The sequence below is a fragment of the Carcharodon carcharias genome, chromosome 3 (genome assembly GCF_017639515.1).
Source record: "Carcharodon carcharias isolate sCarCar2 chromosome 3, sCarCar2.pri, whole genome shotgun sequence".
Lineage (NCBI taxonomy): Eukaryota > Metazoa > Chordata > Chondrichthyes > Lamniformes > Lamnidae > Carcharodon > Carcharodon carcharias.
The window spans coordinates 136063917-136088805 of record NC_054469.1 but is presented as its reverse complement, the minus strand read 5'-3'; the positions used below and the strand labels follow the sequence as shown (position 1 = coordinate 136088805).

General features: G+C 44.8%; 1 protein-coding gene across 2 annotated transcripts; it reads right to left on the bottom strand.

Annotated features, from left to right (window-relative positions):
* Positions 1-18150: 18150 nt before the first annotated feature.
* LOC121276433 (interleukin-6-like) lies at positions 18151-24666 on the bottom strand. Of its 2 annotated transcripts, none has more exons than XM_041184825.1 (5): positions 24618-24666; positions 22852-23018; positions 22601-22714; positions 19162-19308; positions 18151-19057 (listed from the first exon to the last, which is right to left on the bottom strand). In XM_041184825.1, the coding sequence occupies exons 1-5, from the start codon at positions 24643-24645 to the stop codon at positions 18872-18874; spliced, it is 642 nt and encodes a 213-aa protein (XP_041040759.1). In that variant the 5' UTR covers positions 24646-24666; the 3' UTR covers positions 18151-18871. The 2 variants fall into 2 exon arrangements, with proteins under 2 accessions (XP_041040759.1, XP_041040760.1); XM_041184826.1 differs by lacking the exon at positions 24618-24666 and adding an exon at positions 23118-23345 and having other exon boundaries at positions 18152-19057.
* Positions 24667-24889: the final 223 nt, after the last annotated feature.

Sequence of the window (24889 nt, the reverse complement as noted above, 5' to 3'; positions counted from 1 at the left end):
AAGGAGAACCAGTGGATGTGGTGTATTTGGATTTTCAGAAGGCTTTCAATAAGGTCTGACACAGGAGGTTAGTATACAAAATTAGAGCATATGGCTTTGGGATAATAACTGCTATGAGTTAAGAATTGTTTAATGGACAGAAAATGAAGAGTAGGAATAAAAAGTCATTCTCAGGATGGCAGGCTGTCACTGGTGTGGTACCACGAGGATCAGTGTTGGGCCACAGCTATTCACACTCTATGTAAATGATTTGGATGTGAGGGCCAAATGTGATATTTCCAAATTTGCTGATGATACAAAACAAGGTGGGAATGTGAGTGGTGAGGAGGATGCGAGGGGATTTGAACAGGCTGAGTGAGTGGGCAAGAACATGGCAGATGGAATCTAATGTGAGTAAGTGTGAGGTTATCCACTTTGGTAGAAGAAACAGAAAGGCAGAGTATTTCTTAAATGGCGAGAGTTTAGTAAGTGTTGATGTTCAAAGGGACCTGGGTGTTCTTGTTCATGACTCACTGGAAGCTAGAATGCAGGTGCAACAACAATTAGGAAGGCAAATAGTATGTTGGTCTTCATTGCAAGGGGATTTAAGTTCAGGAGTAAAGATGTTTTGCTGCAATTGTGTAGAACCTTGGTGAGACTGCATCTGGAGTTTTGTGTAGAGTTTTGGTCTCTTTATCCAAGGAGGGATATACTTGCCATAGAGGGAGTGCAGCAAAGGTTCACCAGACTAAACTCTGGGATGGTGGGATTGTCTTATGAGGAGAGATTGAGGAAACTGAACCTGTATTCTGTAGAGTTTTGAAGAATGAGAGGTGATCTAATTGAAATTTACAAAACTCTTACATGGCGTGACAGGGGTAGATGTGGATAGGAAGATTCCCCTGGTTGGTGAATCTAGAACCAGGGGACACAGTCTCAAAATAAGGAACAGGCCATTTATGCCTGAGGTGAAGAGGAATTTCCTCACTCAGAGGGTGTTGAAACTTTGGAATTCTCTAAACCAGAGGGCTGTGGAAGCTCAATCATTGAGCTTGTTCATGGATTTCTGGATCCCAATGTCATCAAGGGATATGGGGAGAGGAGAGGAAATGGCGTGGAAGTACATGATCAACCGTGATCTGTGTGAATGGAGGAGCACACTCGATGGGCTGAATGGCCCACTGCTGCTCCTATTTCCTATGTTACTGATGGGTGAAGACTGGCTTTCCTGAGATCTTATAGTGGTCATGCACTATCTTGAAATAAAGTGGGACATTCTTTTGGTTAAACCCAGCATTTTTGGGATATACAACAAATTATCCAATATTTCAATTTATGTAGAAATAATTCAACGATGGACTTTCAATGCAATTTCAGTGGCAAGAGATTTTGGCTGAAATTTGGAGTTTATGATTGCTTTGAATATGGCTGAGTAGAATGTACAAAACATAACGGTTGGAAGAAAAAAAATCTCAAATCGAGGAATTCTTTTTTAACCAGTGTTGCATCATTGGGAAGAATTTTCCCATTGGCGTGTGGGGGGGGGCGGGGCCCACTCACCAACATGTAAAATTATGCAGGATGACGTAGGGTGGAACCCCCGACGTCACCCGCATCATTTTCATTCTCAGGTTGGCGGGGGCGCAGCCGAGTCAGCTGCATGTTCCCCGACCTGTCAATGGCCTATTGAGGCCATTGAGAAACTAATTAAAATCATTAATAGACCTGCCCATCCAACCTTAAGGTTGGCGGACAGGCCAGGAGCCCTGGCAGGCTTCAGAAAAAGCATGGAATCTCATCCAGGGGCAGGATGAGGTTTCATGAGGGTATTTAAATTTTTAATAAAGGTTTCAAAAAAAGTTAAGGACATGTCCCAACTCATGTGACACTGTCACATGAGGAGACATGTCAGGGAAGTTTTATTTTTCTATTTTTATAATTTTTACATTTGGAGCCGATCTCCCTGAGGCCGCACATGTGCGAAAGAGTACACTCTTTGCTCAGGGAATACCCCCACCGCCCACACAGGAGCACATAGCGCTCCCTGGCGGACGTCACACTGGGCGGGCCTTAATTGGCCCGCCCACGTAAAATGGCGCCGCTCCCCCGGTTGGGGGCGCTGATCGGAGGTGTGCCTCCATGCGCCCACTCCTGAACTTCACCCCCAATGGGGAGAAAATTCGGCCTTTGCATTTACATAGTGATTTTCATGACCACCGACATCTCAAGCCACTTTACAGCCAATGAAGTACTTTTGAAGTTTAGTCACTACAATGAAGGAAACACAGCAGTCAATATGTGCTTAGCAAATTCTCACAAACAGCTATGTTATTCTGCTTTTTGTGCTCTCTGCTCGAAGGCAAGTCCAAGCCACAGCACTGAGATCAATGTGATAATGACCAGGTAAGCGATTTTGTTTTGCGATTTTGATTAAGAGATGAATATTGGCCAGAACATCAGGAATAACTCCCCTGCCCTTTCTCGGCTTAGCACCAGCGGATCATTTACATCAACCTGTGCAGCAGATGGGGCCTCTGTTTAATGTCTTATCTGAAAGACGATACCTCCAACAGAATGGTGCTCCTTCAGGCATGTACTGGAGAGACAGCCTTGATCTTTGTATTCAAGCCCTGGAGTGGGTCTTAAACCCAGAATCTTTTGAATTAGAGGTGAGAGTGCTACCAAGTGAGCTGTTACTCAACAGTTATGTTTCTCAGGATTACTGTGTCTACTCCCACTTGAGGACTTCTTTTTTTACCCTACAACCCATTCTGGTTGAGACCCTGTTATCTCTTTGCTTCCGTTGGTTATTTAGTTTAAACAGTTTCTAATTGCTGACTTAATGTTCCTCACAAACTTCTTAGTTCATATTTGATTAAGATCATAAGACCGTAAGACCTAGGATTAGAAATTAGGCCATTCGGCCCATCGAGTCTGCTCTGCCATTCAATCATGGCTGATAAGTTTCTCAACCCCATTCTCCCACCTCCTCCCCGTAACCTTTGATCCCCTTACCAATCAAGAACCTATCAATCTCGGTCTTAAATACACTCAATGACCTGGCTTCCACAGCCTTCTGTGGCAATGAATTCCATAGATTCACCACTGTCTGGCTAAAGAAGTTTCTCCTCATCTCTGTTCTAAAAGGTTTTCCCTTTACTCTGAGGCTGTGCCCTCGGGTCCTAGTCTCTCCTACTAATGGAAACATCCTCCCCACGTCCTCTCTATCCAGGCCTTTCAGTATTCTGTAAGTTTCAATTAGCCCCCCTCATCCTTCTAAACTCCACTGAATATAGACCCAGAGTCCTCAAACGTTCCTCATATGTTAAGCCTTTCATTCCTGGGATCGTTCTCGTGAACCTCCTCTGGACCCTCTCCAGGGTCAGAACATCCTTCCTGACATACGGGGCCCAAAATTGCTCACAATATTCTAAATGTGGTCTGACCAGAGCCTTATAAAGCCTCAGCAGCACATCCCTGCTTTTAAATTCTAGTCCTCTTGAAATAAATGCCAACATTGCATTTGCCTTCCTAACTACTGACTCAACCTGCAAGTTAACCTTAAGAGAATCCTGGACTAGGACTCCCAAGTCCCCTTGCACTCCAGATTTCTGAATTCTCTCCCCATTTAGAAAATAGTCTATGCCTCTATTCTTCCTACCAAAGTGCATGACCTCACACTGCCTCACGTTGTGTTCCATCTGCTACTTCTTTGCCCATTCTCCTAACCTGTCCAAATCCTTCTGCAGCCTCCCCGCCTCCTCCACCTGTCCCTCCAACTATCTTTGTATCATCTGCAAACTTAGCCAGAATGCCCTCAGTTCCTTCATCTAAATTATTAATGTATAAAGATGCAGCCCATCTCACCTATCTCAGTTCTTTTTATTATTATAAATAATTGTTACAAGTTATTTCTTGGAAGTGAAGTTGTTGCTTTGACAAAGGATTACCAGTCATCCATTAATGTACTTGGTTTTATTACTGAACTCCTCTTCTTTTTCTAACATTGGATGTATATCAGAGAATGCTACTTTGCAGTCCCTATCTTTGGGTTTTGAGCTAAACCTCACTTATATGCTTTTGACAAAGCCATCAGGTATGCAGAGCACAGAAACAGGCCATTCAAACATACAGATTCCTGCCAGTTTTTATGCTCTACACAAGCCGCCTCCCACCCATCTTCTTCTAACCCTATCAGCAAATGCTTCTATTCCTTTCTCCCTTGTGTGCTTATCTAGCTTCCCCTTAACACATCATTGAGATTCACCTAAACTACTCACTGTGGAACTGGGTTCCACATTCTAACCGCTCCCTTTGGTAAAGAAGTTTCTCCTGAATTCCCTATCGGATTTATTTGTGCCCATCTTATATGTCATTGAGGGCGCTGAGGGGTTGCAGATGTGCTGGTCCTCCGCCAACCTTGTGGCTTTCCTGCCTGTAGAGAAACCTTCTCCTGCAATGAGGGTGGTGTGCTGGGTCTGAGATGTGATGTGCAGATCACTGAATTCCTCCACTAGCAACATCCTGGGGGGTTACCATTGACCAGAAACTGAATTGGACTAGCCTTATAAATGCTATGGCTACAAAAGCAGGTCAGAGGCTAGGAATCATGCAACGAGTAACTCATCTCCTGACTCCCCAAAGCCTGCCCATCATCTACCAGGCACAAGTCAGGAGTGTGATGAGTGCAGCTGCTTGACACCGTCCAGGACAAAGCAGCCCACTTGACTGACACCACATCCACAAACATTCACTCCCTTCACCACCGGCACACAGTAGCTGCAGTGTGTACCATCTACAAGATGCACTGCAGAAACTCACCAAGGCTCCTTGGACAGCACCTTCCAGACCCATGACCACTAACATCTAGAAGGACAAGGGCAGCAAATAGATGGAAACACCACCACCTGGAAGTTCCCATCCGAGTCACTCACCATCCTGACTTGGAAATATATCGCCGTTCCTTCACTGTCGCTGGGTCAAAATCCTGGAACTCCCTTCCGAACAGCACTGTGGGTGTACCTACACCACATGGACTGCAGCGGTTCAAGAAGGCAGCTCGCCACCATCTTCTCAAGGGCAATTAGGGATGGGCGATAAATGCTGACCCAGCCAGCGACACCCACATCCCATGGATGAATAAATAAAAAATGATAGAGGGCAGAATGTCAGTGTTTGTGTGTCAGTGTGCTTGAGTGAGTGCCTGTCATAAATGAGTAGCTGTAGGTTTGGAAAGGCTTGTAGTGGTGTGTGTGTGCTTGGAATGATTTGTAGGGGGTTGAGGGGTTGGGGGCGGAGTGGATCAGATGGTGAATAAGGATGTTAGGGATGCTTTCTGAGTGCCACAGTGTGCTGTTGGGAGAGTGGTGCATTGAGCAGCATGAGTGCTGGGTGGTGTGGTGGGTCTGAGATGTGATATGCAGATGCATTCCTTCACCTTGACAACACAAGTGAGGTAATTAAGCTTCTTTTAGCATTGCTGTCATGTCCTGAGTGTTATACTCTAAACAAGAGTATTTCAAAGTGATTATCCAGCAGTCTGCGGTGCATTAGTGTAGTTTCCATTTTATAGGGATTGCACCTTTAAAAAGGGAAGTCTAGATCATGTGGTTTGTTCAAAGAACTACCACATTGGGGAGGTAATTTTGAGTTACAAACAAAATTTTCCTGGCACGGGTTGAGTCTTGATGTCAGGGCCATTGTGGATCCTGAGTCTGCGCATGTGGCCAGCTGGACTGTGGTGGCAGTTGTCCCCATGGTGGTAAATTAATAAGCTGTCACTGGGCCCGCCATCCAATTTAGGGTGAGGGCCTGGCTCTCAGGTTTCCAGCCCAATCAGAGAGCGAGGCAGCCGCTGCTGAGGCTGCAAGGAGGAGGAAAGGCCACTTCCATTTTGCCTTTGCAAGAGAGGTAAAATGTATGTTCCTATGCCAGGCCCAGGCAAACAGGCCCTGGCGATTGCAGTCGGGTGACCCCTGCTTGAGTCATGGAGCCTCTGGATGTGAATGTCTCCCCCTGCCCCCAGGAAGCTGTTGGGAGGCTGCAACTATAAAGCTGGCAACCTCCCCAGGTGTTGGGGGGAGGGGGGTCACTCCACCGTTGGAAAAATGCTGGTGGCCCAGGAGGATGGCCCTCACTTGGGCTTTTTAATGAGTTTAATTGACTGCCTGCCTCTGGTCAGTGGGTGGGTGAGCCCTGCCCTTTCCACTCTTGGTAAAATGACTTGGTGGCGGCAAGAGATTGGGGGGCCCTCCTGATGCGGCTTCCTGGCATTTTATTGGCCCTGCCTCCGAGCCCACCTCCAGGGTGCCAGTAAAATCTCACCCTTAGTGTTTCTTTGCCTCCATAGCAAACTTGTTAGTACTTTGGGAGTTGAGTCAGGACTTATTGTTGCTGGTTTTACTCAGTTCTGCTTAAAGTACTGATTTGAAATCTAGATGTGGAAGCAGGGGCTGGATTTTACTCGGGGTGGGGTGGCCCGCCCCTCCTGCAGAAAAGTTGACCAGCGGCTGATGTACCAGAAGGAAGCCTGCCCTGCAGCCGTAATATGCTGCTGGTGGGCTAAGCTAGCTGAGTGTGGTACTTCCGCCCCTCAGTGGGAGGGAGTCCCGCCTTGGAACGCTGCCTGCCAAATTGATTGGCCGGCAGCTCTAGCAGTCCAAGCAGCACCAGAGCTCAGCAGTGGGTGCTATTGGGACTGTTGGAAGGGGCACGAAGGAGAGGGATGGCTGCCACAGAGAGGTGGGTCTCGTAATTTTAGGGTGGGGAAGGATCTGACATCCTGGGGCGGCGGTTGAAGGGGGGCAGTGGAGTACAATGGGGGCCTTGGATTTTGGAGGGTGGGCGGCTTGGAACGCAGGGGAGGGGGGTGACATCTTTGGGTGAGGTGCCCCCGATGCACACAGGGAACCTCTCGAAAGATGTCCCATCTTTCTTCCTGCCCTTTCTCAACCTGGCCTGAAACAACTCACAGCCTGCCAAAGCCAGCCCATATTATGTGGTAGGCAGTGTTACATCCCAGTCAATTGGCTTGGTAACAAACATGACAGATGGGCCGCCTATATCAGTGCCCATCCACCTAGTGTATTATGGGGGATAGCTTGCAGGAAGTTTGGGGGCTGGGCACCACTGGGAATTTACGTGCTCACCCACATCCCTCCTGCTGAAAATACAGGTGGGTGGGTGGCGTAAAATCCAGCCCCATGTTTCTCAATCAGTAGGAATAGATTTATTTTGGTGTCATGAAGAAGAGGATGATGAAAACATGACTTACATGGAAACCCTTAGAGTAAGGCATCACTGGACGTATCTATTCTCTACACAAAGACTAGTCAGAAAAGAAGAGGACCAACTGTCAGAGCAAGGAGAACACAATGAACAGTTCAGAAATTTTAAAACATTTTTCCATTAAATAAAATTGTCTAACTGCTGCTCTGCTCCTCATACCCTCACAAAGTTTCTCAATTTCCAAGATTTCGCCCAGGTTCCTTCTTAATTCAGACATCTACATTCCCCCTGATATTAACTATTTCCCCAAAATTTAAAGCACAGGAATGAACTCTGTATGATCAAGTCATTTGCCAGGAAGTGCCAAGTCAATTCTCCCTCTACATTCCTTAATGTCAGAACTACCCATAATGTATCAGCTAACTTTCTTACTTTAGTTCCTAATCTATCATTCCATTGAGATGCCTTCTGAGTGAGATGAGGCTGAGTGATAAGTGAATGAGATGGTTTCCCTGTTGACTCAGAATTTTCCCAAATTTGCTTTAAGATGGCGTTCCACCCAACAATGGTGATGGCAGATTTTCACTCCGTATCGTCCCAAAACTGCCACATTCCTTATGTTTCCATGGCGGGCGGGGTCTCATTCACCCACCCGCCATCATCCCGCTGTTGCATCAAGCCAGCCGCCATGTTTAAAAGGCAGCCGCCAGAACAATGCTCATCACCGCCAGCTCATCACCACTGCCTGGGAGACATGGCCAGCAAAGGAAAAAAGACCACAGCCCCCTGCTTCAATGATGGGTCCCTCGAGTGACTGCTAGATGCCATGGAGGCTGGGCCAGGATGTCCTGTACCCCCATTCTGGCTGCAGGTGGGCAGCAACATGACCAGTCCGGCTTGGGAGGCAGTAGCAGCGGTGGTCAGCGCCAATGCCCATCAGAAGATTACAGCCACACAGGGCCGCAAGAGGATGAATGATCTCCTCAATTCCGCCAGGGTAAGTCATTCTTCTCATCACTCTCTACTGACACACTCACAGACCCAGCACAGATCCACAGGGCCTTCATTATCGGCTCAAGGGACATCACCATTCACTCCCTCACACACATAGCTTCATTGTCCTCATCTTGTCCATGGGACCACTCACCACCCATGCATGCCAGGCATACTTATCATCTGGCCTGGCAGGAGTCCTGCTTATAGAGAGACAGGGATTTTCCAGGTCTCTGAAACTCGGAGGATTGCTGGAGGCCAGAACATTGCTGAATCCGAGCTAGATGACCAGCCTCTGGACTCGGTCATGTCACAGCTGCTGGAGCTGCAGAAGCAAGCTCTGGAACATCAGGAAGAGATGTCTGCTGCACTCCTCAGATTACAAGGCACGATGGAGGAGTCCGTCCGCCTTCAGGCTGAGGTGATAGCGCTGGCATGCTAATGCACCGAGGTCAACATGGAGATCTTGGTCCAGGATATTGCTCCTGCACTGCTGCGTGGGCTCAATTCCAGCGCTGATGCCATAGTTGGCCTCCAACAGTGTGTACGTGAGAGGGGTGTCGGGCAGCTCGATCTCACTCCAGCTACCCCTGGTCCTCAAGGAGTCAGCCTGGGGTCCTCGGGCATCAATAGGGAGGAGGATCCGCATGTGTGCATTCCTGGCCCATCCATCCAGGTGACTTCAAGAGTGTCCTGCCCATCCCAATCCCCTCTTCCTGTGATCTCAGCAGCTTCAGCTCCACAGGCCAAGGAGGGTGCCACTGCCACACAGCAGGACCCTGAAAGTAGGCTGGGACCCTCCAAGTCTCAGCCCTCCAGATGACGCCTGCAAAATTCTCAAAGGCAGGGAGACACAGTCAGCAGGCTGCCTCTACCTCAGTTGTGGATGTCCAGGGAGAAACAAGACATAGCGGCAGGGTTAGGAAAGTTAAGGAGAATTAGTTGAACAGCCTGGGCACGGGTGTTAATCACTTATACATAACATTCACTATTGTCAATAAACTCCCAAGAGTCTCTCCCTGCCTGTGGGTCCTTGTTCTGATGAGCAGTGTTCTTGTCATTCAGATGTGAAACCTTTCTGCACAAGATAAAGGCAGGTGTCTCAGTCCAGGGCCTCTTCCCTGTGCTCTCTGCAGCCTTCAGAACACAGTGATGGCCCAGCCTCTCACTCACTGGAAACATTACTGATGCCTGCACCTCGGCGGTGCTGGTCATTGCTGCCAGAATGTAGTGGGCAGGCACCACAGAGTTCCATCATTCTCTTTGTGTGCTCTCAGGACATTTAAGGAGGGCCTTCAGCATCCCAATGGTCTGCTCCACCAAGTTGAGAGCTGCTGCATGAGCTTCATTATAGCGTCGGTCTGCTGCAGTCTGAGGCAGCCGCATGGGTGTCATCAGACACACCTCTGCGAGTAGCCCTTGTCCCTGAGGAGCCAACCCTGCAGCTTCTGTGGACCCTGGAAGACTGCAGGGATCCGCGAGTGACTCAGGATGTAAGCATCGTGCACAATCCCTGGAAACCATGCACACACCTGCAGGATGCATTTCTGGTGGTCGCATACCAGCTGCACGTTCAGTGAGTGGAATCCCTTGCGGTTGATGTAGTCCACCATGTATAGCGATGGAGACCTGAGCGCCACAACAGTGCAATCAATCACACCCTGCGCCTGTGGGAATCCCGAGATCAGTGCGAATCCAGTGGCCCTTGCATCCTGGCTGTCCAGGTCCCGGGCGAAATGCACAAAGTTGTGTGCCATGGGGAAGATGGGATCCATGACCTCATGGATACATTTGTGGGTGGCGGATTGTGAAATCCACAGGGGTTATCTGTGGAGCCCTGAAAGGAGCCACTGGCATAGAAATTGAGCGCCATGGTCACTTTCACAGCCACTGGCAGTGGATGCCCTCCATGTCCCCTTGGCGCCAAGTCCTGCAGTAAATGGCCAATGTGAGCCACCAGGTCCCTAGACATGCGCAGTCATCGGCGACATCTGCAGGAATGGCAGGCAGCATCTATAGACCCTGGGTGTCACTAGGCACCGACCAGTCATAGTTCACTGTCACTTCTGGGCACCATGTGCAGGAGCTCCAGGTATCCCTTCTTCATGAGGTTGCTGCTCCTGCCTCTGCACAGCCAGGAGCCTCAGTCATTCTCTCCTCTGTCTTCATCGCTCTCTGGAGGCCATGAGGCATACTGCTAGTTCACCAGGATCCATGCTCCTGATGTGGTCATCGTGCAGCAATAAATGGAGAGAGGACCTTTCCTGGCCCTGTGTGACAGCCCCTTAATGCTTCTTGGAGAGTGCTTGTCACCCCTCGGATGGCCGGAGATGAGTGCGCTGCATGCATGCTCTGTCAACCTACGACATGGGGGACAATGGCCCTAACCTGGATGCTGAGATTGCCAAGGGGCTGTGAGCGCCTCCAGTAGTGACTGCTACATGGCCAGCGTTGGCGAGGAGATTGTACAACTTGTGCAGTCCAACTGCTCTACAGTACAGTAAAGTGGTCATGGCTCGCAGTCTATGCCGGTGATGGTGGGTTGGGGCCAGGGGGAGGGGGTTGTTGTGGGTAGGTTCTGGAGCACTTAGTGGCCCTTTGGTGCCTCCGTTTTGCTTGCATGGGTGGGCAGGCTAGGATCCTGACCCCAGTCATATCACTGTGGCTATGCCTGAACTGTCTCAGTTGCAGAGGAATAGTCAGTTTATATATTTGTCCCTACTAAGTGGCTACTTCCCTCACCTGCCCCCCACCTTGATTTCTTGCACATGATCCAATGCCAGGGCCCTGCATAACAGTCATCTCCGAGGCTAGGCAGCAGTTAGGACACCCTCCCCCCCGAAAACAGTTGCCTCTGTGACAGGGTTGCACTTCACCCCAGGCCCCCGGCGCCCCTGAAGCTTGTAAAGCAACAAGCGACCCTGGCGAGCTCTGCAGAACAATGCTGTTCATTCACCTCCAGTTCCGCCAAAGTGAAGGCCGCCAAGTGCACATCACCTGTTTGCTGTTGTGAAACACATCGATATTCTTTCCTGCCAACGTGGACGGATGATCCAGTGGGGGTGCAAGAACCTGGCAGGATGGCCTTTTACAATGAGCTTCCCCATGACCTTTGGAGGGAAAGGTGGCCCAACATTGGCGGGCTGAGTGGATGATCGCGACCTGCCTTCTCACCGTCCTGAACCAGATCGCGCCTTATTGTCCGCGCATGCCACCTATCATGCCCACTGGCAGCTTCCTGTGTCTTTCTCTAGTAATGACAATGGGTGCCAGGCATTTGTTAGATGCTCTGTCATATGAAAGCATTAGAGAGCGCAATAAGGAAGTGTCTTCATTGTCACAGGGCATGGTTTCTGAGGCGTAAAGGTCAAGTTAAAGTAAGGAATAAATGGTCAAGGAATTAATACAGAAGCAAAGCAATGTGTATAGCACCAAAACAAAACAGAGCAACTAGAGGTCTAGATGATACAGGGATAAGTGAAATATGGCTACATAAAGAATAGTAATAACAGTAAAATATTTGAAGATATGACCTATTTAGAAAGGTTGGAGAAGGATCGTGGAATGAGGTAGCTGTACTGATTGGATGTAACATAATGACTGTAGAAAAATGGGCAACAACTAAGATAAAAATATAAACAAAATCCATATGGATTGAGACAAAGGATACAAATTAAGGGATCAATCACATTAATTTCAGTATTCTATAGACAATCTAATGGTGGAAGGAAAGTGGAGGAATAATTATATAGGCAAATTTAGGAAATGAGTAAAATACATCAAATAATAATCATGAGAAAATTCAGCTACACCAAGTGAGCTGACAAGAAAAGGTATGGAAAAGGGGGAAAGAGTTTTACAGTGTGTACAGGACTTCTTTCCTACCCAGTACATTAGGAGCCTAACCAGAACAGGGTCCCTGCTGAATCTAGCAAGGGAAAATTAACCAGAGAAAATAAGGGAAGGAAACAGAGCAGAACATCTAGTCAATAACAACTATTGCATAATAAGGTTGAAAATAATGATGGAAAAAGACATAAGATAAAGACAAAAGTAATAGATTGGTAAAAAGTTAATTTTGAAGGTGCAAGAATGGAGCTAATGAAGGTAACCTCAAGAAGCATTTAGAAAAATAAAGAGATAGAATAGCAGTGGGAAGGGTTTAAAGTAATGATCAATCTAGTTCAGGCAAAACTTATTCCTCTAGAAAAAAGAACAAACTAATTAGTAATCAATTACCATGGATAAATAAACACATAAGGGTGCAATTGAAACTGAAGGAAAAAGCATACTCTGAGGCATAGGTTTTAAAGAAACAGGCCACAAAACAAGGACACAAAAACAAAAATAGCTGGAAAAGCTCAGCAGGTCTGACAGCATCTGTGGAGAGAAAGACAGAGTTAATGTTTCGAGTCCGCATGACTTTTCTTCAGAGCAAAACAAGGAGGTTATTAAAGAAACTAAGAAAAGAATTAGGAAAGCAAAGAACTAAGCCATTAAACTATCAAGGAATTAAAAATAGCAAAACATTTTACAGGTACATAAAAAGGAAAAGAAAATCAGGATAGTGGTATGGCCACAAAGGCAAATACAAGATAAACTCACAGTAATGACAGCGAAATACAGAAATATTAAATAATTACATTACCTCTGTATTTACCATGGTGACTAACAAGATGGGAATGATATTAAAAGATGATGATAAAAATTGTATAAATTATATAAAAATGATATGTTATATAAAAATTATATCTAATATAGAAAAGAAGGGGATGTAATTGATAAACTAATTGCATTCATGCATATTAAAAGAATTTAGGGGAGAAATAGCAGAAGCATTAGTATATATATTGTCATGAACCCCCTAAAGATTGATAACATTTGAAAAGAGCTGAATTTCCAAGCAACTGACAGAAAGAACCAACGGATACGATTTCAAGTTTTTAGGCTTCTGCCCTGGCAAACAAGCTAAAAGCAACATAGATCAAACATTAATTAACAGGATCTAATGCATCAAGCTAACAAATGAATGTAAGCTTCGAAAGCAACTGGAATATGTCTTCTGAAACCCTTTTGCTGTGCGTCGCATTTTGGTAGATTTCATAGGATCATCATAGGAATAGTCCCACAGTCACTCCCAGCTCTCCAACAGGTTCTCTTCCCCACACCATGCCAGGTCAAAACTTCCAGCATCCTTCAAATATCATTCCACTCAGCTCACGTTTTCCCAGGTATGATTACCACCAGCAAGGCATACCTTGACAACTCTCCATTCCTTAAAACTTCAAAATCCCCATCTGTTCTGCTCTTTCTTTTGAAGAAAAACCGAACTTTCACCAGCACCCTGCTTGGTTGGTAGTACAAAGCAGCCTACCTGCTTCCCCGCAGCAATAGCTTCTTTGTCTTCCTGTCTCAAACAGCAGCTGTTCTTTTTCTGTGAGATACTGTGAAAAGGTGTTAAAAATGGCACCTGAAACCTCAATGGGTTTCTGATGAGTGTCTCTCCCCATAGCAACCGGATCACAAGGGCATGTCTCTGAGCGTATTTATCCAGAATTCTCAGTTTTACTTTAAGTTAAATGTACAGTTCAAAATATAACAGTGTTGTAAATTCAGCATTCATGACAATTTATACATTTGATGTGATCAGGCAGCTAGTGTTGTTCCTATATATAAGAGTGATGGAATAAGTCCAGAGAATTATAGATAAGTTAGCTCACTGTCAATTGTTAGAAAGATAATGGAATATTTACTCAAAGATATAATATGAAAACTTGTAGAAACCAACAATGTAATAAAGACAAGCCAGCATATCTTTCAAAGGAGAAGATCCTGCTTGGTGAGCCTTTTTGAATTATTTGAAGGAGTAGCACAAATTGTAGGGCCAGTTAGTTCAGTTGCATCGAATGTGGTGCTTAATAATGTCAGTGGAGTAGGTTCGTTCCTTGTACTGGATGAGGTAATTCTTGGGACTTGCCTCTTCTACTTGCCCCATTGTGACATCATGGCATCATTGAGCCATGATTAGCAAACCTTGGACAATGAAGATGCTACATGAAGAGAGAGGGAACACAAATAGCAGGCAAGGATAATGGCAATAGATGTAATTTTATGAAGGCCTTCAATATAGTACCACATAGTACACCACGACTAAGTTCAGATTATGTGGAGTCAGGGCACACGTAACAGGAAGGTCATCAAGTTGACTACAAGAGAGGATATAGTTAACGGTAGCTACTCAGACTGGCAAAAGATGGGAAGTGATGTTCTACAGTAGTTGGTGTTGAGACCAATCTTGCTCACAATTTACATCAATAATTTGGAGTCACAAACTGGAAGTGCAATTTCAAAATGTTGCAATGATACTGAATTGAGGGATATAGTTAAAGAAGGAATGGAACAAACTGTAAGACATTCATAACCTTGCAGAATGGGCATGCAGTTGGAAAATTGATTCAATATATGTAAGTGTGTGGTGCTCCATTTGGGCAGGAAGAATAAACAGACCACATACTCCTTGGAGACTAAATGGGGTAGAGAAGCAAAGGGATCCAGTCATATACATTCACAATTCACTAAAGGTTAATTATACCATATAAAAAGCAAACTAAGCATTGGGGTTCATTTCTAGAGGAACAGAGTTGAAAAGCAGAGAAACTATGTTCACCTTGAATTGCACATTGATTAGATCACACTTGATTAGATCACAGTTGGAGAACTGTGCACAGTGCTGGCCTCCGTATTAGAAAAAAGAATATAGAGGCATTAGGGAATGTGAAAAAAAAGATTCACAAGGATGACGACAGAACTGAGAGGATATAGTTCTGAGGAAAGGCTGTACAGGCTGAGAGGGCTGAGAGGTGACCTTAACCAAAGAATGATAAGAATGTGCAAAGCGTTACCATGAGGAATAGCGAAGGTGGATAGCATAGATGCATTTAAGGGGAAGCTAGATAAATACATGTGGCAGAAAAGAATTGAAGAATTTGTAGATAGGAATGGATGAAGAAAAGTAGGAGGGGGGCTCGTATGCAGTATAAACGGCAGCATAGACCAGTTGGGTCAAATGGGCTGTTTCTGTATTTTAGACTCAATGTAACAATACTTTGAAAAAGCACACTAAGGTTAACTAACATGATGAGCCTCACCCAGTTTTTACTAACCTTCCCTTGCCATGCTTCCATCCCTCTGCTATAGATTTTGCTGTACATCTAACTATTAAGTCTAATACCACCCTATCCTGTGGACTCAACGTTTTCAGTGACAGTGATCCTCCCTGGTCATTCTTCTATGGGTGCTGATTATACACCATATTTTTTTTAGTGAGAGAGGTAAAGGTGCTTGTTTCTTTACATTATTTTCTCTTGAGATTAGAAGAAACTCTCATGATAAGCAAAGTGAGTTGAGAGAGCGATTTTGAATAATGGTGCTTGGATGTTTGAAGAGATTGCCCTTTGTAAAGTTTCCCTCACATCAGGTGCTCAGAGAGAGAGAGAAAGAGACTGTGCTAGATCTTGAGCTGAGTGAAGCTTAATGATTAGTAGAGGCTCATTTTTGCACTGCAGCCTTGAGTTACCTTAGCCACCTTTGTGAGATATTGGACCTCCCCCTGCACTGTGTGGCAGTTCTTTGGGTGGTGGAGGTTGCATTGTCTACCTCACCCACCACCCTCCAAACAGTTCACAGCCATCCTTCATCGAGCCTCCTTTTCTCAGTGTCCACTCCTGACTCCTAGAAAATTAACCTCTTGGCTTCAACATTCGCATCCCTTCAATAATTTCTCAATCTACTGTGTCTGCTTTGTATATGTGTTATTTTATAGAAAGACTTATATTTATATAGCACCCTACAGTCAATTAAGTTTTTATGTTAGGTAGGGCAGAAGTTAATGTTCAGTTTGTGGGACCAATGGATGGAAACAGGAATGGGCATAATGTCCTTTCCTCCCCACTCACAACTTCCAATCTCAATCACATGCTGTCCGGCCAATTATTCAGACTTATAGCTGCAGATAGGCTCAGAGCAGTCTTGGAGGTGGTGATAGAGGTGGGCTCAAGCCTGGAGGATGCTGCCAGTGGGAGGTTTAAATGGATGCTGCCAGTGTCAGTCTGCATAAAGTGGTGGGTGGGGGCAGGTGCTCTGGAGGAGAAAGCCAAAGGGAGCAGAAGTAAGACAAAGAAGGAACTGCAGTAAGAGGGACTGGTGGGATCAGCCCCATTGCACCTGCGTGACTGTGAGCCACTGGAGGCTGAGGAGAGAAGCTTAACGGCTTGCAGAGAATCAAACTTGACCTTACTCCATCAGTAATGGCAGAGGAAGATACACAGGCAGTCCTATGGTTTAATGATGACTCCCTGTGCACCCTCCTCCAGGCTGTCAGTGAATGGCAAGATGTTCTCCTTCCATAGGATGGCAAGAGGAAGCCTTTCCATTTGACAAAAAAAGCCTAAGTGGAAGTAACAGAGGTGTTCACTAGCTGTGGGATTATACTTAGGACCTGGTTGCAATGCAGAAAAAGTGTGAAAGACCTTCTACATTGTACAAGGATATAAACATAGAAACATAGGGTGGAATTTTCTGTCCCAGTTGGTGCCAGGCGTCATGGCGGGTGTGAATGGACAATATGCAGGAAGGACAAAAATCGGTTTCTTGCTGTCATAAAACCAGTTTGTGATCATCCACACCGCTCGTCAATGGTGGGCCGCATTTCCTGCCACAGGACGTTGGGAACGTCATTTTAATACATCTGCATCTCATTATGAGTCCAGCTCACCAAAATCATCCCCCAATGCTGGATTATCTGGGCACCTCAGTGTGATTGCATGCCGATGTGTTTTACAACTGTACATAAGCGACATGCACCTGGTGGGCTGCACTTAGCTTGGGACTTTGAGGTTTGTTTGCCTACCTTGCTTCAGGCAGCACTCATGGTCATCAGCGCCAGTTTTCTCAGGCAGATCCACATCACTTTTAGGGAGGGCACACAAGCAAGTCTCTACCTACCAACCATCCGTAAGATGGGGGTGGCTTTTCAATGGCTGCAGGGCTAGGGCTTACTTGGGGAAGGGGGAGAAGTGGCCTCAGGCAGGGAAGAGGCTGCAGGACAAGAACTGTATTGAGAAAGTGGGGTATCCCAGGGCGTGTGTGGGAGCACATGTTGATCTGTGCAAGTGGCCTCAAAATGGTATGGGCTGTACAATTAACTGCTGCATTTCCTAAATTACTACAGAGGGCAGAATTTAGCCCTTGACTGGCGGGCGGGCAGCCGAACCCCGCCGCCGAAACGGGTTCCGCCACCATTTTGAGTGAGCGGTCCAATTAAGGCCCGCCCAGTGGCTATGCACCTCCTGTTCTGAGGGGGGAGGGAATCCCCAACTCTCAAAGAGCGCACTGCTCCCTGAGGCAAAGTCCTGTCTCAGGGAGTTTAGTGAAAAATAAGTAAAGTCAAAAAATAGAGACATTTTAAAATGATTAACTAGTCCCCCTCATGTGACAATGTCACACGACATGGGACATGTTGATAACAAATTCATAAAATTTATTAAATTTTTACAAAACGGTAATGAAACTTCATCCCGCCAGTGGATGAAGTTTCATTAATAATCTACAGGCCACTGGGGCTCCTGGCCTGCCCACCAGCCTTAAGGTTGGCCGGGCAAGACATTTAACTATCTTAATGAGCCTGTCAAAGGTACTTCAATGACTGTAAAGCACTTTGGGACACCAGTGGTCCTGAAAAGCACTATACAAATACAAGGGTTTGGTTTTCTTTAGTTGCATTGACTGAACCACTTGAATAAACCACTTTTTATTCATCCAAATTTTAATAAAAAACATCAGTGAAAAATACAGATCTATAACTTAGGAACTTAAAGAAATAATTATAATTAATAGTACTTAAAGCATATATAAATATTTGCATAAATACTGCAATTTCACACAGTTCAATATTACCCAATATAAAACAAAAATAAATACATCCCAGTTTTTAAATATTATAAAGAATGGAGCAAATAAAATGAAAAATGAGTATAAATAGCATTGAACAGTGTAAGCCATATTCTCCAAGCAACTGCTAATGTTGCTGTAACAACTTCAGTTTATAATGTTATTTAGTGCAGTGCACTAATACAACATCCCTTTTTTTGTAGAATAACCTTCATACTTCCTGATGAAAGATTGTTTGACCAAATGCTGAACTACAACGTTCATACACTGAAGCAGTTGCTGCTGTGCGCTTTACCACATTTTTACGAGGTTTCAATGATGGTGGGATTGGCAGGAAGCTGAGCTGCCAGAACTCCCTGTGCTCCGTTCTGTGTTCCGGGTAGATTCCAAAGCAAGTGAGCCATCCCTGGAACCGGATTCATGGCCAGTGCAGGCTAATGGAACCCAGCACAATTTAATCATCAACTTCTAACGTAAACAAGAGATTGAACGACTTCGGGGTGTAATGGAGAGGAAGAACTGTCGGTGGGTTTTCCATCCGGTTTGGTTAGAACCCAACCAATCCTGCAGTGTTGTCATTATTCTTTCCCTGCACTACACCCACTTGTGAGCCCTTTTGGTCGTTAGTTAAATAAATAAATAAGCAAATAAATAAATAACATCAGTGCCTTGAAAAACTAGGCTCCTGTTCTACCAAATATCGGGGTTAGCCCATTGTTTCAGTTCAGGGACTCGATACCGCTGTCATGAAACGAATGGCTCGAGCTGTTTTCTCGATGAATCTAGTGAAGTCCCGAAGAATGACATGCACTTTCACCTGTCGGTTCCAATCTGTACTTGACTCCAGGTCTGAGGCAGAAGCCTCCAACTCGCTCTCATCAAGATCAGTGCTACCAAACTCAGCATTTATCTGAAATAATAGTAAACAGAATAATTAGTGACTTGGGTTTTCAGATTAAGTATATCCGCTGACTGCCAGAGGCTACTTTAGTAACTGTTTCTGTGCACACTTACCTGGTTCATGACCAATTCAGCCAGGCGCTGGGTGCTGGACCGCATCCATGTCACTTGGTTATTTGAACTCGCGATGGACGTTTCCACCAATAGCAAAAAGGGCTGGTACTTCTGAAGGCCAGAGCCAATCGCTTTGAGGCAGGTTTCCTGAATGGAAGAAGTACAAACAATCAGCATGTACGCTTGCCACTGTATTCTCACCAGAATCACAGAATTGTTACAGCACAGAAGGACGCCATTCGGCCCATAGTGTCTGCACTGGCTCTCTGAATGAGCAATTCACCGAGTGCCATTCTCCTGCCTTCTCCCTATAGCCCTGCAGACTGTTTCTTTTCAAATAATTATCTAATTCCCTCTTGAGTGCTTAATTTGGACCTGCCTCCAACACACTCTCAGGCAGTGCATTCCAGACCCAAAGTTCTTTCTCATATCACCTTCACTTCTTTTACCAATTGCTTTAAATCTGTGTCCATTCGATCTCGATCCTTCATGAGTGGGAACAGTTTCTCTCTATCTACTCTGTCCGGGCCCCTCATGATTTTGAATACTTCTATCAAGTCTCCTCTCATTTTCTTTTCTCCAAGGAAAAGGGTCCCAACTTTTCCAATTCATTTTCATAACTGAAGTGCCTCATCCCTGGAATCATTCTCATAAACCTCTTCTACACGCTCTGCAATGCCTTCACATTCTTCTTAAAATGTGGTACCCAGAACTGTACATAATACACCAATGAAGGCTGAACTGGTGTACTGTATGCTTTACTAACCACTCTCTCAACCTGTCCTGCCACTTGCAATGACTTCTGCACATATACACCCAGGTCCCTCTGCTCCTGCATCCCCTTTAGAGTATTACCCCTTCTTTTATATTGTTTCTTCATGTCCTTCCTATCAAAATGCATTCACGTCATATTTCTCCACATTGAACTTCATCTGCCACCTATCTGCCCACTCCACCAGCCTATGTCCTTTTGAAGTTCTACACTGTTCTCCTCACAGTTTACAATGCTTCCATATTTTGTATCGTCTGCAAATTTTGAAATTGTACCCTGCACACCAAGATCTAGATCATTAATATATTTCAAGAAAAGCAAGGGTCTCAATACCAATCCATGGGGAACTCCACTACAAACCTTCCTCCAGCCTGAAAAATATCCATTGACCATTACTCTCTGTTTCTTGTCATTCAGCCAATTTTGTATCCAAGTTGTTCCTGTCCTTTTTAATACATGAGCTATAACTTATCTCACAAGTCTGTTGTGCGGCCAAATGCACTTTAGAAGTCGATGTACACTACATCAACAGTATTGCCCTCATCAACCCTTTCTGATACCTCTTTAAAAAATTCCAAGTTAGTTAAACATAACTTTCCCTTAAGGAATCCATGTTGGCTCTCCTTAATTAACCCACATACGTCCATGCAGCAATTAATTCTCTCCTGAATTATAGTTGCTAGAAGTTTCCCCACCAGTGAAGTTAAACTAACTGGTCTATAGTTGCTGGGCTTATCTTTACACCCTTTTTTGAACAAGGGCATAATGTATGCAATTCTCCAGTCTTCTGGCACCACTCCTGAATCTAAGTAAGATTGAAAAATTATGGTCACTGCCTCTGCAATTTCCGATCTCACTTCCCTCAGTATCCTTGTGTGCATCTCATCCGGTCCTGGTGCCTTGTCCACTTTAAGCACTGACATCCTATCCAATATCTTTTCCTTATCAATTTTAAACCCTCCTAGTGATTGAATTTCCTCCTCTTTCACCATGGTCTGTGTAGCATCTTCTTCTCTGGTAAAGACAGATGCAAAATATTCATTTAATGCCACAGCCATGCCCCTGCCTCCATGTGTAAATCCCCTTTTTGATCCTTTATCAGCCCTACTCCTTCTTTCACCACATTTTAGTGTTTATATGCCTATAGAAGACTTTTGGATCACCTTTTATGTTAATCGCCAGTCACTTTTCATTCTTCCTCTTTGTATCTCTTATTTGCCTTTTCACCTCCCCTCTGAACCTTCTGTATTCAGCTTGGTTCTCAATTATATTTTCCATCAGACTCCTTTCATAAGCATAATTTTTCTTCTTTATCTTAATTTCTATCTCCTTTTCATCCAGGGAGCTCTGGATTTGTTTGCCCTAACTTTCCTTTTTGAGGGAATACACCTTGACTGCGTCCGAATGATCTCTTCATTGAAGGTAGCCCATTGTTCAGCTAGTTTTTTCTGCCAACCTTTGACTTCAATTTATTCAGCCCAATCCGTTCTTATCCCATTTAAGTTAGCTTTCTCCCAGTTAATTATTTGTATTCTGGATTGTTCTTTGGCCTTTTCCATAATCATCCTAAACCTTAAGGCACAATGAATACTGTCCTCTAAATGTTCCCCTGCTGACACTTGACCTACTTGGCTCACCTCATTCACAAGAACCAGGTCTAACAGCATCTCATTTTTCATTGGACTGGACATACTGCTATAGAACATTCTCCTGAACACATGCTAGGAACTCTTGCTCCTCTCTGCCTGTTACAATATCACAATACCAGTCTATATTTGGATAATTAAAGTCCCCCCATTTTAACTACTCTATAATGCTTGTGCCTCCCTGTAATTTCCTTAGAGATTTGTTCCTCTACATCCTTCCCACTAGTTGGCAGTCTATAGCCTACACCAAACAATGTAATTGCACTCTTTTTGTTCCTTAGCTCTGGCCAAATTGATTCTCTATTTGATCCCTCTGGGACATCCTCTTTCCCCAGCACTGCAATGCTCTCCTTAACCAATACCACGAATACTGCCAATTCCTTTCCTATCTTTCCAGAACACCTTGTATCCAGGAATATTTAACATCCAGTCTTGCCCTTCCTTGAGCTAAGTCTCTGTTTTTGCCACATCATATTTTCACATGGCAATCTGCACCTGTATCTCATCAACCGTATTTACCACACTCTGTGCTTTCACACCAGGGCAGAATAACCCTGATTCAGACTCTACTACTTTCTCCGACCTCACTTATTAACTTACAATTCTCTATTCCAGTGCTTTCTGCCTCTTCCAGTATGCTGTGCACCTTGGTATTCCTCTCTGATATTCCTCTGCCGAGTTAGTCTAAATCTTCCCCAATAGCACTAGCAAAACGCCCCCAAGGAACTCAATCCCGGCTCTGTTTAGGTGCAACCCGTCCGCTTGTACGGGACACATCTCCCCCGGGTCCTAGTGTCCCAGAATCTTAAGTGCTTCCTCCTGCACCACCTGTCCTTTACGATGTTTGGCATACTTGTTAGTTAATTTCAAACAAACGGTGGGCTGCTGGAGATATTTTGTAAAATTTATAACTCGATCGTATATCCTAGTCTTAGTCGATCTCTGTTCTCAGTTTTGTTCAGGCTATTTTGTTGTAATCACCGAAAACAGTAAACCACTGCTCCTTCTCCTTCTCACTCACCCTGTGAAAATCCATCTTTAAGCATCTGTCCTGAGCTCGGATTTGTGGCAGGTCGAAATTGTAACTGAGCAGCGAGCTCCAGTCTCCGGCACAGAACGAGAAATACTCACACAGCTGGAAGGGAAAGAAAAGTCACATAGTGAGTGCAAAGCGACTCCTTCCCCGGGTCCCTGAGTCTCCAGCCCCCCAATCACCAGCCTCAATTCGCAGTCTTTTTGCCCCACCAACCCCCCATACACCCAAGCGCTCACCTGTGTGTTCCGCAGACCAGCCGCTGTGTTCTGGATCTCCAGGGCCAGAAAGGCGCAGGCTGCACAGGACTGAGCTGCGGCAGGCAAACGCTCCGCTCTTCCGGTCAGATCCGCCAATGGGAAAGCAGCGGCTCTTGCAAACAGCACCAAGACAGCTTGGCAGAAATCTGCAGGAAAAGAGATAAAATGAAATGAGAAACGAAAACTCCCCCAAGCTCTCTCTGAAAAGAAATATTCATCGATAACTGGGTGTAAAGTTCACTAACATTGCACAGCTTTCATGTCGAATTGCTCTTCCCGGAGTTTGCAAAGGCTCTGAAATTTATAACTGTCTCCAGCCCTTTTCTTCACTATTTATTATCCCTACTTTTCGGGAAAACCCAGTTAGTAATTCCCTTTATTTTTTTACGCCACGTAATCAATTACTCAGCGTTTCCGTGCGTTAAAGGTAAAAGATGCTCAGGATGATGACAGATAGTAATAAAAACAAAAAAACTGCGGATGCTGGAAATCCAAAACAAAAACAGAATTACCTGGAAAAACTCAGCAGGTCTGGCAGCATCGGCGGAGAAGAAAAGAGTTGACGTTTCGAGTCCTCATGACCCTTCGACAGAACTTGAGTTCGAGTCCAGGAAAGAGCTGAAATATAAGCTGGTTTAAGGTGTGTGTGTGGGGGGCGGAGAGATAGAGAGACAGAGAGGTGGAGGGGGTTGGTGTGGTTGTAGCGACAAACAAGCAGTGATAGAAGCAGAATATCAAAAGATGTCAACAACAATAGTACAATAGAACACATAGGTGTTAAAGATAAAGTTGGTGATATTATCTAAACGAATGTGCTAATTAAGAATGGATGGTAGGGCACTCAAGGTAAAAACAAAAAAACTGCGGATGCTGGAAATCCAAAACAAAAACAGAATTACCTGGAAAAACTCAGCAGGTCTGGCAGCATCGGCGGAGAAAAGAGTTGACGTTTCGAGTCCTCATGACCCTTCGACAGAACTCAAGGTATAGTTCTAGTGGGTTTTTTTTTTTTTCCTTTTCCCACCTATTTCCATTATATAAAATAAAAAAAAACCCACTAGAACTATACCTTGAGTGCCCTACCATCCATTCTTAATTAGCACATTCGTTTAGATAATATCACCAACTTTATCTTTAACACCTATGTGTTCTATTGTACTATTGTTGTTGACATCTTTTGATATTCTGCTTCTATCACTGCTTGTTTGTCGCTACAACCACACCAACCCCCTCCACCTCTCTGTCTCTCTATCTCTCCGCCCCCCACACACACACCTTAAACCAGCTTATATTTCAGCTCTTTCCTGGACTCGAACTCAAGTTCTGTCGAAGGGTCATGAGGACTCGAAACGTCAACTCTTTTCTTCTCCGCCGATGCTGCCAGACCTGCTGAGTTTTTCCAGGTAATTCTGTTTTTGTTGTTGATGACAGATAGTGTTAGATTCAGATAAACTTCGGGTGTCATGACATCACCTGATTTCCAGAGTGACTGCGACACTAGTTGCAAGGCGCGAATTGACAGCTTTCTTGTCGCCAAAAAGAGTCCTCTCTAAAAAAGTGCAGATTGAAAAATAATTGCTTAAAAAGAAAAGATTAACAATTCTTTTAAAGTATTTCAAACGCGCTATTCACCTGGTCTTTATCTTCTCATGGATCACATTCCTAATATATAAAAAAATATACTGCTAACTGAAATTTTATTCGCTTTGGGTCCAATTTGCACTGACAATAATTCTCGCTCTAACCTGTACTCTCCTCCGTGGTATATGTCATTACTGCAACTTTGCACCCTTGTCCAGTGGTGTGAATGATTTCTATGTCATTAAAACCCAGAGGCACAATGACATCTTCAAAACCGTAAACACTTTCGTTAATATCGCCAAATTGCTTGACACTGTGATCACTCAGCTTCGTTCTCCATTTCTTAAACTGTCCCTTTTTGCTTTTAGTTGTGACAAAATAAGGTTATATTTTTAAAATTCTTTATTATCATATTAAAGACAACTTAACATTGAAC